This window comes from Chelonoidis abingdonii, chromosome 15 (assembly GCF_003597395.2).
Source record: "Chelonoidis abingdonii isolate Lonesome George chromosome 15, CheloAbing_2.0, whole genome shotgun sequence".
Lineage (NCBI taxonomy): Eukaryota > Metazoa > Chordata > Testudines > Testudinidae > Chelonoidis > Chelonoidis abingdonii.
This window is the reverse complement of record NC_133783.1, coordinates 37,083,626-37,106,588: the sequence shown is the minus strand read 5'-3', so window position 1 is coordinate 37,106,588 and position 22,963 is coordinate 37,083,626. Positions and strand designations below refer to the sequence as shown.

The 22,963-nt window shown below is 38.9% G+C and overlaps 1 protein-coding gene across 1 annotated transcript in view; it reads left to right on the top strand.

Annotated features, from left to right (window-relative positions):
- The window catches only part of LOC116826651 (gamma-aminobutyric acid receptor subunit pi-like), a 58,663-nt gene that overhangs the window by 22,353 nt on the left and 13,347 nt on the right, over positions 1-22,963 (top strand). The window contains exons 3-6 of the mRNA XM_032783526.1: positions 5,307-5,374; positions 6,854-7,071; positions 9,465-9,547; positions 14,041-14,178. Of these exons, the coding sequence (XP_032639417.1) occupies positions 5,307-5,374; positions 6,854-7,071; positions 9,465-9,547; positions 14,041-14,178 (507 nt within the window). The remainder of the gene's footprint in view (positions 1-5,306; positions 5,375-6,853; positions 7,072-9,464; positions 9,548-14,040; positions 14,179-22,963) is intronic.

The window sequence follows — 22,963 nt, the reverse complement described above, 5'->3', positions numbered from 1 at the left end:
TGTCGCTTAGCCTGTTCTACTTCCAGTTCATGCTTTCTCTGTTTTTCCCTCTCGTCAACTCTTGTTGGTGTTCTCCCTCTGGAGTTCTATCTGTCTTCTGTGGGCTGCATCTTCTCTTTCTTGTTTTCTTCTGTGGGCCACCTCTTTTCTTGTTGTTTTCTTTGGTGAGCTGCATTTTTGGCTTGTTTCTCTTTTATGGGCTGCCTGTTTCATTTGTTGTTCTTTTTCTTTCAGCTCCATCTCTTTTGTTTTATTTCTAGTCTTGTAGTTTCTTTTCCATGTTTCGCTTGTTGGTCTGCGGTTTGTGATTTGTTTCTTTGTTGGAAGTCATGGTTCCTGTTTTCTTTGTTGGGGTGCCCTCTGGTGTTATTGTCTGAACTGCTGGCTCTCTTGTTGTCTCCTGGGTTGCCTAGCAACAGTGCCTTTTTTCCTCCTAGCTAATCTTTTACATGTCAATTAACCAGTAAAACCACTTTATTTGCATGTGTGTCTGCTGGGTACTGATTCCAATCAGAGTTATATTGTTAACAAAGACCCTTTGTCAACCTTAATGGTTCCTTGCTTAATAGTGCAAGCCAACTGGCATACTGAGAGAACAGAAAATTTTTTTTTCTCTCTGTCTCCTTTTAAAACCAAACCTTTCTCTCTGTTCAAAGCCCTAGCAGAGAAAAAGAAAAATAATATTCCTACTGGCTTCTGGATTCTTATCTATCCCACCTCGCCACCATTTCATGCTTTCCTACTCAGACTCTGAACCTTAGAGTCAGAAACTAAGATGCTAGCATGAAACCTCCAAGCTTAATTATCAGCTTGGATCTGATAGCGCTGCCACCAGACAGGAATCAGTGCCTGCCTCACTCTGGTCCCCCAAAACCTTCCCTGGGGACCCCAAGACTCAGATCTCTGAGCTCACAACAAAGGGAAATAACCCCACTTCCCTTCCTGCTCTTACCTCCTCCCAGATTTTCCTGCTTCAAATTCCTTGAAACACAAACCCAGAGAGATAAGTGTCTCTCCCCCTCACCAGAGGCTATGCAGATTCAAACCTAGTCAATCAACACAGGAGATTTCCCCCTCCCTTCATCCTTAGCCTTAACACGAGAAAAACTCAAACAGGTTTTAAACAAGAAAGCTTTATATAGAAAAGAAAAAAGACATAAAAATGGTCTCTGTATCAAGGTGACATATACAGGGTCAATTGCTTAAAAGAAAAATAAATAACAGCCTTATTCAAAAAGAATACAATTAAACATTCCAGCAATTACACACATGTAAATACAAAAAAAACATATAAGCCTATTGTCTTTCTACTTTGTACTTACACTTGGAAACAGAAGATTAAAACCTGGAGATTAGAGATCACTCTCATAGCTGAGAGAGCACAGACACAAGACACAGACAAAGGACACACACCCCAAAAATTCCCTCCCTGAGCTTTGAAAAATCCGGTTTCTTGATTGGTCCTCTGGTCAGGTGTTTGGTTCCCTTTGTTAACCCTTTACAGGTAAAAGAAACATTAACCCTTAGCTATCTGTTTATGACACCTACAGATACTCTTGCAGGTTTCCCACTTCTGATATATTTAAAAAAGTACTTGTTTGTTTTATATCTTAAGGCTATTACTCTTCAAAATTCCTCTTCATGCATCTAATTTTCATTTTATATTTTAACCACATAGTTTATATTCTTTTGGTTGGCATCATTGGTCTTCACTTGCCATGATGATGTCAACTTATGGAACCTGCAAACACAGACAGTGCAAGATAGCTTATCCTATTCTGGATGTGTTAGTATACATTTATCCAGAGGGTACCAAAGGGATTACGTTTGAACTGTTTCAGCTAACTCTATGATCATTAACAAATTTATGTTCTTTTACAATATGGTACCAGATTGAAACTAGGGATGGGAAAACTTAATTATGTCATTAAATAAGAATAAATTATATTTTAAAGTATCCTTCATGAATGTGTTACATATAAAAATAATAAATTGTTAAAACAAAACATTACTTTGGGGGATTGGAGGTTTTTAAGAATTGGTTAGATAAACATCTGCCAGGGATGGTCTCAATATACTTACTCCTGCCACAGCAAGAGGAATGGGATAAATTAACTCTTGAGGCCCCTTCCAACCATATATTTCTATGATATTAAAAGGCTTTCAGGATAGACAGAGTGCTTTGTAGTATAAGGGTTTGATGTACAAAACAGCTGTTAAAAGACAAGTCTTTATTTCCTGTCCTTTTCACCATCGAAGAGGAAGTGGTCTGTGCTGTAGATTACAAACTTGTGGATTCAAACCCAGCTATTAACCCATGTAAGGATGGATCCTGGAGAAACTCTAGATTGCAAACCATAGCATTTGTGTGTGAACTTGGATGTTGTGCTAGTATTGTTTTTACTACTGCATTTTTAGTGTTTGTAGTTGGGTTTATCAGCGCAGCCCTTTAAGAACAGGATGTGACTGACAGAGTCTGTTTGAGTTGGAGTGTTTGTCCTCACTGCAGTTAGCTCAAGTGATGTACACTTGAATTAACTTCTGTTGAGTTAGCTTGATCACACTGAAAAGCACTTAAACTGCAGAGTGATTGGATCAGCAGTACAGAGTAGCTGTGTCCTACTGTATTACTAGCTTAAGCATCAGCATTGCTTGAGTTTCAACCCATACCCCCTGATGGGCCAGCTAGCTCAAATTTAAATAATCACTTGAGCTAGAGATTTGGGTGTGCGGATGGGAGTGAGGTTAGGGGGAATACTTGAGTTATACATTGAGGTAACACTGCAATTAAGACAAGCCCTTCACGCCAGGTGTGGAAGATTATGCCTGCATTCCCAGAAAGCAGAAGATTCTGCCTGTGTAAACTAAAATAAACAACCCACCCACCCATATACTAATCATTCCAGAAAATCAACTTAGTTCTCGAATGTGTAACACTAGCATTTATCAGGACTGGCTGTCTCAGGATGTTGCTAATAAGCTATAAAGCCTTTCACCTGTAGGTCACTCATCTGAATCCTGTTTAGCTTTGTAGGGATTAGATGTTGTTTCATATAATGGAAGTTTCATGACTCCTATGAGGTAAGTTTGGTACGCCTCAGTTCCAGCTCTCACATTACACACTCACAATTTAATGCAAAGCATAGGTGTAAGCTCTTCAGGACACTGACTTGTGTTTGTACAGTGCCTAGCACAATGGTACCCCAAACTCATTTGGGGCCTCGAGTGAGAGATCCAGCTGCAGGGAGAGAGCAAAATCACTACACTCATTCTAAATTTGTGAAAGCTGGCAACACTGTTAAATTGTCACACACACATTGGGATGCAGGCAGGGATTCAGAAAGCAGAAGAGATCAAAAAAGCATGATTTAATTTTTTGTTTTTAAAAAAATCATGATTTGCAAGGACTGATTCATGATTTTTTAACTTTTGAGGTTGACAGTACTGTAACTGCCATATTGCTCTGCCACCTGAATGGTCAGTGTCCGCTAATTTCTGTAGGCACTGTTGCATCCTGGATGGAAAGGGATTGAATTTCATGAAAGTCCAGATTTTGAAGCAGCAGCAAAGACAACTCGGTTGCCAGATCCCATAACTAGACCTTGCAGATTCTGGTTTGTATAAATTACCATGCAGGGTTTGTTCAATGTTAATAATGAAAACCATTTTCACGACAATTTACACGAGAAAAGAATGGGAAATGGTATAAACATGAACAATTCTTGTGGCAAATTTTACATAGTAAAAACTTACCCTCTTTCTGGCTTGTCATGAGCTGAAGATGATAGAAATTAATATAGAAACCAGGAAGATAAGACATCAGTGATGTATCTGAGAACTCTTCAATCAAGTAATTTAGTTCCAGAATTTGCTTGGATCCTCAAAAGTTTAATTTGAGTAATGGAACAATTCCTCCATCTCTAAATATAGTGTACAATGTACAGGGAAACAATGTTACACTGATAGACCAGTGTGCTACTTTAAACTGCAGCATTGTATTAAAAATTTTGACAGAATCCCAAGCTAACCACCGCTGGAGTGTCTTCCAAGAGCATCAGTCTTGGCCATGATCATACCCTATTCAACAGAGCTATGTCTCCTTTCACTTCTTCAGCAGAGTTCCAGCTCTTCAAAGTACAGGATGCTGGAAAATAGAACCCTGCCATTCCATCCAGATCTTACTCCAAGAAAACATTTACAATTGTACTAACATATATTGTAACTTTAAGTGCTACACAAAAGATTTGATACTCTGTGGGACTTCTTCCAGACCCTATATGTCACTTTGGTAGCATATACAAGATATTAATGCACTGCAAAGAGCTGAAGGAGCATCATAGGGCCACTGTAAACTAGTTACATTTTATCTAAACCTTCCTTTATTGCTGGGTGAAATATACTCAACTTCTAATAATTACTTAAAATAAGTTGTGCATATATTCAATGATGGTTTCCTAGTAGATGCTCTTTTTTTTAATCATTATGCACACATTCAGCCAGGACAATTATGTACTATGCTGTCATGGCAGCCATTCATCATTCTGAATACTTCAATTCACAACTGGTCACCATCTCTCCACACTATGTAAATCTCTGCTCCTTTGGGGCATCAGAAGCCTAGCCTTACAAACATCACTATGAAACAATGACAATACTGTATCTCTGTCTAACTAATATATTTCTAAGGTACTTAATCACATTGTTATATAAGGGTTCTTGATGTGCAGGCTCTCACTAAAGCTGTAGTATTTTTAGGGGAAGAATGGAATGACCAACTAGCTTTCTACCATAATTATACACAACTATGCAAATGATTCATTGCTAATAATCAAAAAGTAATTAGTGATGTCAAGATACAGTGACACAGAATAGACAGTAATCTCTTAAATAGACACTATATAAGGTAGATCATATAGTCATCTGCAGATTAATCATGTGACAGACCCAGAAGCAACTCCATAGCTGACTAACATCTGAGGAACCAGCTGCTGTAACTGGAAGAATTCTTTCCATGGCTGTGCATCTGGAAGCAAAAGCAGTGGGAATAGTATCCTCAGCACCTTATTGCATCATGTATTCCCTACAGCTTTCATTGAAATGTAAAAAAATATAGTATTTTATAAAGCTTTGGAAATAAAGATCTAAAGAACAAAAGTTGTGATCTAAATATATTAAATCATTGTATCATTAAATAATTAAAATATAGATCTAAGTTACTATATTTTTGTAGTCTATTGTAAATGATGAAAACTGAATATTTAAATACAATTACTTTAAACAATGTTCTGATTTTCAATTTTTTTCAGACGGTCCTGTCTCAGTAGGAATGAGTATGGAGATAGCAAGCATTGATACAATATCAGAAATAAACATGGTATAGTAGCTTTGTAATATTTTTTATGTTATCTAAGTTAATGCCTGTTGTTTTACAGACCGCAGTAGTTTAGTTTTGAGATGGCTTTCCTTCTTGTTCAACCAACACCATGCCTTGGATATTAGGAAATGGAGCCTTATATTTAAAGGACATGAAGTAGTTACCTTATGATAAAATTGTGCCTTCTGTAAGTACAAGTGCAAATCAGGTCCCCCATAGATCAACAGCAGTTAGATGTGCACTTTACACAATATTCTGCCATTCCAATGAATGACATACAAAGCAGTTATCTCCTGAATGAGACATTTCAGTCTCTGTGCATTTGAGAAAAATAGCCATATATGACCATTAGAAACCAATCTCCTTCTATTTAACCATAGCAGAAATCATACTATTATTCTTACCATGTGTCTCAACCATTCATTCTAGCTGTATTTCATTATAAAAAACCCACGAACGTTGAAAAAAAGGAGACAAGTAGAGTATACCTTTTTACTTTATATATTTATTAAAAGTCTAATCCTGCTCCCCTTGAAGTAAATGGCAAAACTCCAATTTCAAAAGCAGTTAGTCTGGGTCCAAAGTTAGGATCTTACTAGTTTTTTCAATATCAGAATTAAAATTAAATATACCTTTTTAACTAATTTAACCATTAGAGATTTGAATCTGTCTGAAAAATAAATATCAACCCTTTCTGTATTACTACATACTTCCTTACATGTATCAGAATGTCAAAAGAGTTAGAAACAATGCAAAGATAATGTAATATAATGGCAAAAGCATTCACTTTGTTAAAATCAAGCATTGATTTTAAAAGTGGCTTATGAATGGCATGACTGATATACAAAATAAAAAGTCATATTTGAATCAGGGCAAAAGGCAAGCTGAGCATTTGATGAAATGCAAAGCCTTGATGTCTTTGGCATTATTAAGTTACCCTTGTCATTCTGAAGGTGGAAATTGTGCTATTGATTGGTTGAGTTCCCTTGACTTCCAATTACCTTTTCTTCCTTGACCCTTACACATTTGAATGTGCACAACTATATTAAAATAAATGTCTTTAGTAGTTTACATGAGCAAAGAGATGTTTGTAGTATTTACATAAATTACCCTGAAGGTCATAGATTTACAAAGCCAGCTATGTCTGTGGAGAGTTTGGCTGACAATGTTTGCTATTAGAGTCTATTCAGTCATAAGGGACTAAATCCATTAGAGACAACACTTATTCATTGTCAGCCTCACATCAAATGACAAGAATTCTCAAATGCTGGAAAATTTAACAGCAAGCAAGCTAGTAAAACTGCTTACTTTAATGCCAATAATTAAGAATTAGAGTCACAGTCTGTTATGAGTGACCCACAGCTCTATTTCCATGTATTGAGGAGAGGAGAAAAAAGGACAAAATTTCTCTCAAATTACTTATGAAAAACGGAAGAATAATGGTTTATTCATTGTAGCATTTTCTGTATCTCCTTTCAGGATTACACAGCTACCATATTTCTTAGACAACGATGGACTGATGAACGACTTTGTTTTGAGGGTAATACGAGTTTAAGTTTAGATGGTCGTCTTGTAGAAATGCCTTGGGTACCAGACACCTTCATAGTAGACTCAAAGAAATCTTTTCTTCATGATATCACTGTTGAAAATCGTCTAATAAGAATATATCCCAATGGAACAGTCCTTTATGCCATACGGTATGTATACTTCATAAGCCATGTTTACACATAACTTCTATTTACATTTTAAATTATTCAGATTAGCACAATTTGCTCTTAATCTGGTCCCAGTTTAGAAATTTTTCTGCTTGTAGATATCTACTGTATATATATTTTTGCAGTTCTCTATAAATGCAGGTATTGTCTGGCTATACTGAAAGAAGGACAGGAGACATTTGACATGGGTTTAATCAGGCTGCAACTTTATTATTAGATGTCTGGGACTACCTGGCAGATAAAAGTGTACAGTGCAGGTAACATGTTTATTCTATGTAATTACCCAGGGGGCTTTTACCAGCTCCCTCTTTTTCCATCCAGCTCAGGAGTCATTAGGGGTCACCAAATGAAATTAATAGGCAGCAGGTTTAAAGCAAACAAAAGGAAGTATTTTTTCACACAACACACAGTCAACCTGTGGAACTCCTTGCCAGAGGATGTTGTGAAGACCAAGACTATAACAGGGTTCAAAAAAGAACTAGATAAATTCATGGAGGATAGGTCCATCAATGGCTATTAGCCAGGATGGGCAGGGATGGTGCCCCTAGCCTCTGTTTGCCAGAAGCTGGGAATGGGCGACAGGATGGATCACTTGATGATTACCGTTCTGTTCATTTCCTCTGGCGAATTGGCCACTATCGGAAGACAGGATATTGAGCTAGATGGACCTTTGGTCTAATCCAGTATGGCCATTCTTATGTCCCTCCAGCAAATCCATTGCTGGGACCTGACCATACCCAGGGGGGCTTCCACCAGCTCCCCTTCTTTTTCCATCCAGGTCCCTCCAGCAAATCCAGTGCCTGGGACCTTACCATCTACCCCCCTCATGGGAGGGTTAAGGTGGGCTATAAGAATGGGGAATTGGCTCCCTGCCTTACCAAGCACAGGAGTCCCCAGCAACCCTCCATTTGTTCCTTTAATGAACACCTCTTTTTATGTCCTTTTCCTAGCCCTTTATCCAGTCACTGTATTCCTTCCCCATGGAGTACCTGCACTGGACATCCGCCACAAGGAGGAGCCAGCAATTAGTTTGGCTGCCTCCCACCCAAATCCAGTCAGAGTCCCAGACATCTCTCACTGCTCTCTTTTATTTCAGCCAAAACAAATGGGCTCTAAAGCTTTAGAGAGAAATCCCATCCTCTCTGAATAATTTGCTGCCCCACTATGCCCAAATTGCTGAGCCTTTTATGACCCCAAGGGATTTGGCCATCCCCCCGTTAGCATCTGTCGTGCCTTGTCCACGCAGGTGACATTCCACGGCTTCCAGCCAAACCCTGTGTTAATGCATGTCTTGCAACACAGATGTGCATCAAGTCCCTTCTTGTTCTGGGCTATAATTGAACCCCTTTACACATTCCCAAATAGTGTTTTCCAAGGTGTGCCACATCATGTCGGTGACTGCTGACTGGCCTCTATGGTACACAGCAGTAGCATCAGCTGGTCCAATAACATGCTTCTCCTTCCATGTCAATGCAGGTTGACCCCATCACTGGACCCCAGTTGCCAGCCAGCCTGCTCTATGTAAAAGGGAAGCTTCGGACACAGAGCTGCCCCTTTTAAAACCTGCATTCCCAGGGGATGAGTCAGCAACCATGCTGATTCTTTTGCAGAAGTTTTCATCTCTCTCCACCAACCATAAAATGCTGTTCCCTTTATTTGGCCAGTCAGCCAAATATTCCTCCTCCCCTGCCCCCCGCAGCATAAAGGTGCAGGGCGGTCATTGGTACTAGCCGCTTGTAGATATTAATATCAGTATTAATTCTTTGACATTGCAGGGGCCTTGAGCTTTGGTGCACCTTGGTCCCTCCTGTTCTTTGCCAGTGGTGCACAGTAGTTTAGTCTCCTGTGGATTATAGTACTTTGGTCTAATTGCAGTTGATGGAGTTAGTGCAGGGATGGCTCAGTGATGTTGGTGACCTATGTTATACAAGAGATCAGCCTATATTATCTGATGGTCACTTCTGGCCTCTGATTCTATGAAAATAAAAGCCAGTGCAATTAACATATTAACTAATTGATTTCTAAGAAGATCAGCTTGCTTAGATGTAGAGACTAAATACAGCAATTAACCTTAGGCAACTCCAATCACTGCACATCACAAATGATCACAGGATATGGCCCATTACTATTAGTTGTTGTTATTTTGCTATAGATACTTAGAAAGCAGAGATTTACATAACAAGTGCAAGATATTTTATTTATAGTTTGAACCTAAACTCAATTGTTCCTTGTTTACATAAAGCATCAGTTACCTTTTCCTAGGCATATATATTTGCCCATAAATATTATTTGAAGAAAGTAGGACAACCCATTTCTAATTATAGGACATGCAATATTATGTACAGTTAATAACCATTTGCTTTTGTTTTTTAAAGGATAACTGCAACTGTTGCATGTAGTATGGATTTGACCAAATACCCTATGGACAAGCAGACATGTACCTTGCAACTGGAAAGCTGTAAGAGATTATATTAGTGCTACTTTTATGTAGTTAGGACAATATTTGTGATCTATTTTAAGGGCTGCTACATAATGTATAACATTATCAAAGAGGGCTGGGATTTACAAAGACTAGTGAGAATTGGGTGACCAACTGCTACTGAATTTCAATGGGATCTGGGTGCTTCTCTATTTTAGGATAATTTGAAAATCCATCCCCAGAACACTGAAACACTAAGGGCTTGTCTTCACTATGGGCTAAATCAGCACTGCTGTGATCAATGCAGAGGTGTCAAGTTAGCGAGTCTGGTGAAGATGTGATAAGTCGATGAGAGAGAGTCTCTTCTCAATAAAGCATGGTGTGGACACCGCTGTAAATCGAGCTAAGCTATGTCAGTTTAAGTTACATAATTTATGTAACCTAGCTATCATAACTTAGATTGAATTATCTTCTCAGTTTAGACAAGGTCTAAGAATAAAGAGAAACATAAAAGGCTATGAGCCTGATCCTCCATTCCACCACATGCAGAACTCCATAGACTTAGTTCTGCAAGCAGATGATCTTTTTAGTAGAGCTGAGCAAAGGATCTGCAGTCACTATTTCATCAGTTTAGTTGCTTCTTTTTTTCTTTGCTACAGCCATCCTATAGTTCCGTTCCCACATCAAATTTATCTGTGTGAACTGATCATGAGTAGTTTGTTGCAACTATTCAAGAATTGATATTCCAAACTCAATCTATTTTGATTAGCTAAGATTGGTCACATATGTAACATGCTATTATTTCCGTTCCCTGATCAGATGAGTGTAACTCTTGTAATCAGTAAAAGCAGCAGAGAATCCTGTGGCACCTTATAGACTAACAGACGTTTTGGAGCGTGAGCTTTCGTGGGTGAATACCCACTTCGTCAGACGCAGATCACCTGCGCAGATCGTCAGATCACCTGCGTCTGATGAAGTGGGTATTCACCCACGGAAGCTCACGCTCCAAAACGTCTGTTAGTCTATAAGGTGCCACAGGATTCTCTGCTGCTTTTACAGATCCAGACTAACACGGCTACCCCTCTGATTCTTGTAATCAGAAGGATGATTTGAAACCTCTGGGGGTCTTGAATTTCTCAGGGAGAAGTAGCAGATAATCAGTCAGGGAATTTTAAATATTTAGGCATACAAGACATCCCTGAAGCATCACTCATGGAAAAAAATAGGTTAGTATTAAGCTTATTGGCTAGGACAGAGTTCAAATTTAATTTTCTCTCACATTAAAGCAAAGTAATTGCATCTACAGTTCTATCAGTAAAGGCTGTGGACAGATCCTTGTGTGACTTCTTTAATGGTCTCCATGCCAGAGCCGTGGGGATGGAGAGAGAGTCATCAATGGAAAGACTAAGATCTAAATGTTCAGTGCTTTGTATGAAGCAGTGTCCTAGACTACATTAAAATATACCACTTTACATGTGAGTACTTGCACAAGTGTAATACGTAATATCCATGAGTACTTGACTATGCAAGATTAAAACTAGTTTTCTACCACTATTCATGCAAGTAAAACTCAATTGAACAATTGTTCATTGAAAGTGAACGCAAAAAGGGGCAAGAGCACAACTGAATCAAAGACTTTCAAATTTGAGGAAATACTTGTGGAATTTTTTTGCAGTATTTTCATATTTTTACCACTTCTTTTCTGCAAAACAACAGCACACTCCGTATTCATTTTGCAAACTATTCTACAGGTAATTTCCATCAAGAAGATGCTGTCAAATTAATATTATGTTGCCATTTAAGGGTTTTATCCTGCAAGGCTTACTCACACAAGACTCCCACTAAGGTCAGTGGCAGTATTATGGAGGCCACAATCAGAATTACTAGTTAGCAGAGATTTTTTCGAAAAAAATAAAACAGAGAGAAAACATATTGTTAAGTCAAAAACAGAATGATGTATTTACATCAACGCCATTCGCTAATGAGTCGTTCAGCAGTTTCTGTAGTTCCCTCAAGAACTTAAAATGTATTTGACAAGGGGGAAAATAGAGGAATTCCCTGTCTAATTGAAAACTCAGATTTTTAGAATGATTCCATCTGTTCTGTTAGACAACCCACAAGTATCTCCTGACTAAAGGGAAAACACAGTAATATAATCTAAACTGCTCCCATGACATTCTTCTTTAGTTTCTGAAAAAATAGCCAAGAACACAGATTGCAGAATGAAAAAGATTATTAACAGCCTTTAGCAGTGGCAGTCACTTTTTTGTTAAAAGCACTTTAAAAAAATTGGGGGGGGGGTGGGCGCTACAGTTCAATAGTGTTAGTTTTCCTATTGGATAAGCAACACTGACTTGCAGAAGAATAATATTTTACTTCTCTAGATATTGTTCACCTGTAAATATGGTTGCTGGGTATTATACACATATATAACATTTATAGTATAAAGCAAATATTTGAACTAAAATAAGATGTTAGGAATTTTGGTTAAACTATTATGAATATAAACACTTAACACTACAAGATAATGATTATATGAGGACATTGCTATAGTGGCTTATGTAATGAAACACCTTACCTTCATTTGTAATATTGCTATTTAATTATAGAAGCCAATTGAAAAATGGTAACAAAAATATCAACAAGAACTGTTGTTTTTTTTTTTATGGGTAAAAATCAAATACTTTCAACCAGTTTTAATAATTCCACAATGAGAAATTTCTCAGTCACTTATCTCCCAGAAAATCAAGTTTCAATTGACTATGAAATTATTAATTATTATTAATATTACTGCAGCATCTAGAAGCATCAACCCCAATTGAGGCCTTGTTGTGCTACACATTGTACAGGCACATAGTAAGAGATAGACCTTGCCCCAAAGAGTTTACAATTTCAATCCTTATCGACACTGCAAGTATCCAATCACATTACTATGTTTCCACACAGGCCTCTATCTCACTTGCAAATAGTTATTCATCTTTTAGACCTACCTTTGAACAGTTATTCCCTTTTGGAATTTGCTCTGCAACTTCTGTTCAGTGAAGGTCCTGCACTTATTCTTGAGAATCAGGGAAAAAAAACAGACTCTGAGGAGAAAAGAAATCTACTTACGAGATTCTGAAAACCTTTAGGCCAGGAAAAGTTCCTGGAAAGACCTACTCATGTGATTAACTTTATGCATTGTGAGTATCCTATTAACTTCTTTGGGACTACTTACAGCGCATAAAGAACATGAGAAGTCTGCAGGATTGAGGTATTAGTATGGATGTAAAAGTTAGCTCCTCCCACTCAATGTCATTTAAAGAGACAAGAGAATTAAAGGAAAATAATATGGTTTTGTTCCTATCAGTTTCAAAGCTTTTGTCAATACAAACTTTCTCTAACATGTTGTGATATACATAACTCATGCCCCTACCCTAAGAATAATGTTAGAGTGGGGAAACAATGTAATATTTATATGCAAAATGCAATTTGCCTGATACTCATGAAGAGCCCCACGAAACTTTTTATTAGTAGTAATGGATAAGATTAATATTTTGAATATATTTTGATACCAAAATATGCTCTAAATCTGTGAATTGCTCAGATAGAACTATTTGCCTTTCCAAAAAATGGAGACTATTAAAGAAAATAAAAGCCTCCTTTCTGTAGTGTGCTTGCTCACAACTTTCTCAGGCTTCAAGAATTGTTTTTATCCACTGCTAGTTCATAAAGTTAGATGAAACCTGGAATAATGAACATCTGCATTTTTTGAAGTGACTGAAAGCTATTTTGGACATCAGTATGAACATCACTTTACAGTGAACTCAATATGCACTTTGAGTTGCAGTATTCCATAAGGCAGCAGAGTGAGCAACAATGAGACTGAGGGTCAGGCAAATGCAGATATGATTGATCTGTGTAAACAAAAATAGATATTGAAATGCTTGCTCTTAATACCTAGGTGTACATCAATATATTCTCAACTGGACCATATATATGAATGTACAAACTGCCCACTCTCTAATTTAATGTAAAATACACTTCAAAGGTGTTTTATCAATGTATAAGCCATGTACTAATTAATGTATACACAGCACAGTTGAGGTCTGTTATATGATACTTCTCCCACCTTGGGTGCCAATCATTTATGCCGGTTAAGAGAAGCCTTCCCTAAAGCATGCACAACCGGTAGCCTGCAAAGAAGTCTTCGTGTTATAGCATATGTAGTTTATAAGCTCTGCATTTCCAAGCTCCAACAATTTTCCCTCTTCCTGTCGGACTTGATGGGCTTTGCCTTTAAATGTCCTATACAACTCATCCTTTTATTTGTCAGTTTACACCAGCTTTTATTTTTCTACACCACCTTTAGTATTTCTTTTGAGACCGGGCACTCAAATTAAATTTTCAAATTTTGTCATACAATGGCATTATTTATAATCCAATTTTACTTTTTTTACAAATGGCAAAGGATCATAGACAAACATGTTCTACATAAACTATTTATTATATTTAACAAAAACGTTCACTGGTTGGTTTCTCTATAATTACAGGGGGCTATAATATCAATGATGTCCAGTTTTACTGGACCAGAGGAAATGATTCAGTTCGAGGCTTGGAGACACTCCGGTTGGCACAATATACAGTAGAAGATCATTTTACTTCAGTATCTGAAGCAGTCTATGAAACAGGTAGGAACTCCCTTTGAGAACTTTCCTCTTGAAGTTCAGAATGTGGGGATGAAAGTAGAACGGTGTGAAGGAACCAACCAATTTGCCTTTCTTTTAGTATTTGCAAAAATGAAAAATCTCATCCAATTTCATTCATGTAAGCTATATGGCTTGTATGATATTCTTTAGGGAATTTGTAGCCTCTTAGAAAATGCACTCAACTGTTCAAATGTTTACAGTTATTGGACCTCTGTGGTAACGTCTCGGAAAGTCACATACAATCTGAAGAAGCTGATTTCAAGCAAAGTTCTGCTCATGCAGCTCTTAGCTGAAGCTTATGTTGTATGCTATATGGAATATGGGGAAGAGAGAGGAGGAGGAAAAAAGCGAAACATTCACATGACAGGGAATTCTGAAAGATATGCATCTAAATTTTCAAAAGTAACTAGTGATTTTGGCCTCTGAAAATCAGATATCTTTCAGGTTTCTTTAACAAGTGAAAAAAAATCACTAGTCATTTCTGAAAACATAAACCAATATTTATCTCACAGTGTTAAAGTCTTGTACAACTTACAAGAAATGCAGACTTTGCCACTAGGGCTTGTAAGTTAAACAACAGCTATTTGGTTTTGCCAGTTTCAGTCAAACTTTGATAGGCAGAACCCTGAATAAGCAAAACTGAGAGTTACTCTACCTAAGATATTTAAGCTATTATAATCATCATTTAAGAAATTCCATAGGCAGGGCCAGTGCAACCATTTAGGCGACCTAGGTGGTTGCCTAGGGTACTAGGATTTGGGGGGACCATTTTCTTCGGCCTCCCTGGTCGCTACCAGCATTTAGGCGGGGGAGCTGGGTCAGGGGAGCATGAGGAAGGCCGCCTGCAGCAAGTAAGGGGGGGCGGTACGCAGGGGAACTCTTGTTAAGGTATGAACCCCCACTCTGAACCTTAGCGTCCAAAAGATGGGGTAGCAGCATGAACCCCCCTAAGCTTAATTACTAGCTTAGAAATGGTAGAGCTGCCACAACCCAAAAATATAGTGTTTTGGGGCACTTTCTGGCCCCCAAACCCTTCCCTGGGGACCCCCAAGACCCAAAGCCCCTTGGGTCTCAAAACAAAGGGAAAAACCATTCCCCTCTTCTCTTCCTCCCAGATCCTCCCTTCCATAGGTTACACTAGGAGATCGCTGTGATTCAACTCCTTGAATCTTACAGAGGGGAAATCCACCTTCCCCACTCCCCCTCCCAGACTCTCCCTGAGAGAGAGACAGTGATACTAACACAGAGAGAAATCAGGTTTTTCCTCTCCCCCTTCTCTCCTTTCTCCCACCAATTCCCTGGTGAGTGCAGACTCGTCCCCTTGGGTCTCTCACAAAAAAAAAAATCAGGTTCTTAAAAAGAAAAACTTTTAATAAAAGAAAAAATGAAAAATTGTCTCTGTAAAATCAAGATGGAAAATGTTACAGGGTCTTTCAGCTTATAGACACTAGAGAGAATCGTCCCCCCAGCACAAATACAAGTTGCAGCAAACAGCGATACAATCCTTCCAGCAAAATACACATTTGCAAAATAAGAAAACACTTAAAAGACTAAACCGCCTTTCTAACTGGTACTTAACTAAATTGAACAGAAGAGGCTGTTTCAGAAACTTGGAGATATCTGCTTACATGTCTGGTCCCTCTCAGAACCCAGAGAGAAAAAGAAAAAAAACCCAGAAAGCACAAACAAAGGCTTCCCTCCACCGAGATTTGAAAGTATCTTGTCTCCTGATTGGTCCTCCGGTCAGGTGTTCCAAGTTTACTGCTAGTTAACCCTTTACAGGAAAAAGACATTAACCCTGAACCATCTGTTTATGACAACTCCCCGCCCCAGCTCACCCCTGCCCTGCCTCCTCCCCTAGCATGCTGTGGCTGCTTCACTTCTCCTGCCTCCCAGGCTTGCGGCACCAATCAGCTTGGACATTGCAAGCCTGGGAGGCGGGAGAAGTGAAGTGGGCACGGCGTGCTTGGGGTGCTCGTGCGCGGATCAGGGGTGAGCTGGGGCGGAGGGGGTGCCTCAGGGCAGAGGGTGGGGAGCTTCCGCAAGGGGAGCGCCTCAGGGTGGACAGGGGGAACTGCTGCGGGGGGGCACCTCAGGGCAAGGGTGCGGGGTGCGCAAGGTGGAAGTTTCGCCTAGGGGCGCGAAACATCCTTGCACCGGCCCTGTCCATAGGACTTCTGCAACTCTCATTCATCATAGAACAAAACTGTGGAAATATTTCTTTAGCTATACAGACTTTTTGACTGTATAAGTTATGGTGGCTGTTCTGGAGATGCCAAAGGATCTTTCAAAGGGAAGAAGAGCTATCAAACATGCTTTATCCTCCTTGAGTTATTCGTTGACTCTTCTTTGTTCCTGTTTTATGAAACATATTAAATACTATTTGTCTTATGCACAACCTACCATGCCAACCATAAGGATTTTCTTTATGCAATGACTCCTAATGCACCCATTTACATTGTAATTCGGGACTCTGGCGTAGGCTTTCCTAACCCTCAGTTGCACACAAATTGCAACTTCTTTCCTCTGCTGCATTATTTGGATTTTATTGTTGAATAACACAGCACAGAAGGAAACACCATGATCTAACCTGAAACATTAACTCAGGTTAAAGCATCAAAGTCCTCTAAATGGATATAAAATACAGATGAAACACAGAATAGCAGGCTTCATGATCACAAAGAGTCTTGCTACTTATATAACTGGCATCTGTTTCCCTTCCTCCCTTCCACAGCCCCTAGCTAAATCGCATCAGGCTCAGTCAAAGGAGAATAATCCTTTAGTGCTGTTCTGCCCAGAAGTGAACCAGGACCTGCTCACCATTCCAAAAAAAAAAAAGAAATCTGTTTAATACTTACCACCTTCCTCTATCACATGTAGGGAGGGTCCAAAATGTATCAGAAGAGCAAAATGGATTCCATTGTTTTTCCGCAAATGGAATAAGGGCAGTTTCCCATTTAAGTGAAATGCAACTAGAGGCACAGTCACATGGACAGACGTGTTCTTTTCCCTTAGTATCTCTTGTGGACCCTCTCCCCTTGGTTTCAGTGTTAGCTGTGGAACATTAAACATATCGCAAAGTCAAAGTCTATTTTACTGTACTTTAACAAATACAGCTTATATTTATTAGAATTTCTCATACCTAATTGTACTTGGGATTCTTCTGTTTAAGAACACAGCAATATGAAGTGCTATGCAGTACATTTCTAACAGCAAAGCTTATGAAATAATACCATAACCCTCTTAATTCTCTTTTAAACTTTTATGAATATGGTGTTAAATACAGAGGCTGTTCAGTTTTCCTACAATGTTTCATGGAAGCATTGCAATGTATTCTCTATCCTCTGTTAAAAAAATTAGAGGCAAAAAGAATGATTGTAGATGCATATATACAGTATTAATAAAAAGAGCATACAGAAACCAAAGGTAATAATTATTTTGCTTTTTATAAACATATATTTGAAAGTATCTTATAAATATTATTTGTGCCTTAAAAGCTTCTGTGAGACTAGGCAAAAAGCAGTGTATAATTCTTCTTACAAATGATAAACTGAGACAGTCATTGGCAAAGCTGAGATTAGAATCTTGCAGTTAAGGAGGAGATCAATCTATAAGCCTGTCACACAAAAAGCTTTCCCCAAGAGAAGGAAAAAAGGTGGCAAAATATGAAGTGTTGGAAAACAATTTGTAAATCAAGCAACAAAAGCAAATTACATAAACCAGTCCAAGAGCACATTAATAGCATTGCCGCTTACTTTTCATTTTTGTCTGAATAGAGTGTAGCTTCATTCTGGAAACAGGAAAATTCTGAGCTACAGTCACTTACTAGATTTTTGGTCAATACTTCTTAGCTAAAGTCCCAAATCTGCAAACACACACGTTTACCTTTAAGGATGTAAATAGGCTCACTGAGTTCTATGAGCATTGTCACGTGAGTAAAGTTATGCACGTGTGGAAATGTTTGCCAGATCAGACCTGAAGGGTGGATTTATATTTTTAGCCTTTTTGACATAATCTGGTTTTATTATTCTAATTTAGATAGTATATTCTTTTAACTGACTAGAGACATCTCTTACATTCACAGAATAACAAACAAAGGCATCGAAGAGAATGCTTGTTTGATGCCTACTGTATCCATTTACCAGCTGTCCTTTCATCTAGAAGACACAAGGAATGAAATTGTAAAATGTAAAATTGTTTAAAACTAGAGTAGAAATCGTTGAAGCTGGTGAAGAAATCCAATTCTGCTTTAAAATGTTAAAGATAGGTACATTTGAAATTTCACATAAGTTCCATGTTCAGCTATCATTAGCTGGTTTGGGTGGGGAGATGTTGAGGGTTAGGACGAACAAGCACGTGTTTAATAAAATATTCACACAGATCTACATCAGTTACGGATTACAGCTGGTTGCACCTACAGAATCAGCCCCGGAGTCTTGTACCTGGTCCTGCAGTCCTAACATCCAATGCCTCACATATAAACAGGGCAGAAGGCAAAGCTGAGGCATTGGTGGCCACAGGGGAAGCAACAGTTTTTAGGTCTCTCCACTGAATGAGCTAGATGTGTGCTCTCTCCCACTGCTCTGTGGCTGTTTTCCTTTTGACTAAGAGTGGATGCTTTTGTTGCTCTGTTGGAGATACAGGCCTACATCACTGCTGTGAAGAGGATGATGTCTTTCAGCTGGCAGCATAGGGGTCTCGGGTTGCCCAAGAGGAGAAAGTCAACGTGGGAAAGTCAGGCTCTTTTTAACCTTGACCTTAGTGTTTCCACACCATACTGCTTCTTATGATCCAGTAGACTGGCTACCAAAAAAAGAACTTGTAAAAGATCCATGCAGATCTCAACAACAGCACAGTTAACTAAGTGTGAAAGCATGTTGCAACCATACCTCAACATAGCCAAACTACATGTGTAATGATGTGTGGGGGGAAAGTCAAAGGCCTCCACTTTCCATTTTCCATTAACTTAGGGTGGCTTCAACATTGACTGCTCGGCCTGAGATACATAGGGCCTAACTTTACAGATGGGCTGACCATCTACAATTCCAATGGGCTTCAACAGGAAATATAGATGCTGAGCACCTCTGAAAAGCAGACCCTGCATGTCTCAGACATCCAAAGTGAGTGAACATGTTTGAAAATATAGGCCACAGTGTATTCAGTATTCTTCTTAAAACAGAACTGCAAAGTAACAATGTCTAGATAAACAGGAGCTGTATTTCTCTACAACTATGTTCTTTGGTTTGGAATGAAAATCATCATTGATTCTACTTGGGGCAGAGAGGCAGTACAAAACTTTTGGTAGGTTCTATTTAAGGCCAGAGAGGGTCTCTGGGGAACCATGGATAGAATGGCAGTGGATGGCATAGGCGGAGGGAAGTCTCTGGACTTATTGCATGCCTTGCATGGGGAAAGTACAGCAAACACACACTCACTATTAAATGAGAGGCTCGAGAGCAGATCCATGTATTATGCACATCAAAAGGACCAGAAACTCTGCATAGGAGATACAGAGCAGTAGTGATAGCTATTCTGGACAATAGCTGGAACAACAGCACTGCAGTCCCACAACCCAATAGCCAGGAAGAGGAATGGAGAAACTACTCCTTCTCCAATTTCATTTATTCAAGAAGGGTGACCTTCATCCTAAACAGCAATAGCACATTTTGCTCACATACTGCAAGGTATAATTTTCTGTAGTCAGCTATGTTTGAGGCACCCTTTCAAATGTTATTTAACTCTTCTCCTTGTGCCCTCATTTAAGAAAAAGCCCCACTTTATAAGGCACAAGAGGAGAAGCAAGGGATGCATGGCTAAACCATATTAATGCCTTTGTGCAGGATGTACACCATACATCTTAACTGGCACCCAAGGGGTTTGTATACATATTTCATGGGGGACAGCAGATTGTGCTCTTTGTGCCTGAATGCACACTTTGTGGAATTGCATGGGATAACAAAAGTGCATCTTTAGATAAAGTGCTACACAGAGCTCTTTATATGAGTAAATTTCACCAGAAAGAATACAGGAAATAGCCATGGGCCAGATGCTCCCCTCCACTTACACTGAGCAGAAATGAGAAAGGGAATGCAGAAAGCTGAAAGCAGCATCCCTGCAGAATGGTTCCCTCTACAAGCTTCTCCCACTGCCACTGATTGTTGGGGGCAGAGATGAGGACATGCACATAGAACAACTTCTCCCACATCAGCCAGAAGTACGCACAATAAGGATTTCAGTTATAGACCAGAACTTTATTATACAATTGGATATACAGGATGATTATCAACTACCAAAGAGAAATGTTATAGCTTGAGAAGGAAACCTGTTTATTTAATCTCAGGTATATTTCTCATGTGGTGCAGTGACATTCCATACTGATCAAACCATGGTTATGATAGTGATGTCTCTGAAGAATCAGAATCACTGTTGGAGACTAGTGTATAGCTTTGGACTCCAAAAGCCAAATTCAGACACAAATTATAAAGTGGGGTAAGCCGAATCTCCTTATACTCAGACTTCCTTAGACTTTATGCTGCTTTACCATTGCATAGGGGAGTCTATATTGGTATATGCCACTGAGCCAGAAAAGGGATATGCTATGTTGAGTGAGAACCATTTTTACTTACACCTTCTGCTCCTCACTGTGTATGTTACACCTTTTTATTTTCATGCAACAATATTATGAATGTAAGTATATGCAGGGTATCTAAATAAGCATGGAGATTCAAACAGTGTAAGGTTGAGTGATTCATACTTGAATTATTCCTCTCGAGTTAGCCTGGCTTGAGTGAGAGCCACTGCAAAATAACACTTGATTTGCACAGAGTGATTGCAATCAGCTGACAAATTGTGCTACCTTAAGCATTAGCTTCTACCCCCTCTCAGGCCAGACAATTCAAGTTAAAAGTACCACAACTCTTGAGTTATGGGTTTGTGGGTATGGACAGAACTCAAGTTAGGGACAACACTCAGATAGCTCAAGGTAACTCTGCTGTGAAAACAACACTGCCACTATATCTCATATCTCCTTTCAGTTACACAGGAGAGCAGTGTTATTAGATTGCCCAATACTGTAGTTTCCATTATAGAAGATTCTTCTGACCCTTTTTGTAAAGTTGTGTCACCTCCATTGTTTCCTTGTATGCAGCAGGTCTTTGAAATTTTGCAGGGAAAAAGCCCTAAGATTAGAAGAGTGCCTTTTCTTGGTGCCATGAAATTCCATGCAGGTTAACTGAGGGTACGTCTACATAGTGAGTGGCAATGAGTCTCAGAGCCCAGGATGACACACTCAGGCTTGTTCTGCAGCACTAAAAATAGCAGTTTAGACATGCAGCTCAGGCTGGGGCTTGGGTTCTGAAGCCCAGGGATGGAGTGGGTCTTCAGAGCCTGAGCCACAATTGTCTACCCAGCTATTTTTAGTGCAGCAGCAGAAGCCCAAGTCTGTTGACCTGGGTACTGAGGCTTGCTATGTAGACTATTTTGAGTTATAAACTGTTTAAAAACTCTCCACTTTCCCTTTTAAAACAAAACAAAACAGAATTTGTGTTTAGCTTTTTCCTTTTAAAAAAAACCTAGGAAATTGCATGCAAAACATTGCTTAGATGAATATTATATAGGTTGCAAAATCAACTTAGAAAATGCCAAATTTACAGTTACCTGCACAACTGTAATGTTTTATGTTACAGTCTGTCATTACATGATCGCACAGGATTTTCTCCCAGCACCTTTGCCTCGTTTAATGCACAACATGGATGAAGAAAGGGGGCAGAATTAGTGTTGCACAGAAAACTGTAAATTTGACATTTTTAAACTTTTGAATGCTTGACTTCGGCCTGATCTACACTGGAATAACTCTTTTGGTAAAGGACGTGTTTTTTAAAGATATGTAGTTATATTGGCAAAAACCCTAGTATAAGTGCAGTTATATTGGTATAAAGAAGATTTATGTCAGTATAATTTTCTTTTCCCTGTGAGAATAGCTACTACCTGTATAAATCTCCAATTGTGCTATATAACTGATCCCAATAAGGAGGCTGAACTCTCAACTATCCTGGCATAATTAAAGCATTACAACTTTCTAATGTAGCTGTCATAAGTAGATAGGTAAGGTAAGGGTTAATTTTCTTTTACCTGTAAAGGGTGAACAAAGGGAACCAAACACCTGACCAGAGGACCAATCAGAGAACTGGATTTTTTAAAAGTCAGGGGCGGGAATTGTGTACTCTGGGTCTTTTGTTTCTCCCGGCTATGGAGGAAACAGCTTTCCTGCTAACTCCTATTTCTTTCTAACATTCTCCTACAAAGTGTGAGTACAAAGGCAACAAGGCAAATAGGCTGTGATATGCTTTGTGTTGTATTTACATGTGTGTTGTACTGTGCTGGACTGGTTTAATTGGGCTATCTTTTAAATCAGACGGTTTATTCATATTTTCTTATAAGCAAGAGCCTGTATTGAGTTTCTTAATGCAGTATTATTGTTCTGTATTTTCTTTCTTTTTTATATAAAGTTTTCTTTTTAAAACCTGGTTGAGGTTTTTGGTTTTTCTCTGGTGAGGCTACAGGAAAGGGGAGTAGAAAATCTCTTTATATTAGCTTTACTAGATTTGAAGGCATCGCCTCAGGGGGAGGGTGATTTCCCTCTTTGTTTTGCCTTCAAGGAGTTAAGTACTGCATCGCCCAGGCTCACCCAGGGAGGGAAGCGGGGGGAGCAGATAACGAGGAGACAAGGGGGAGGAACTTGTTTTCCCGTTTGAGATAGGGAGACCCA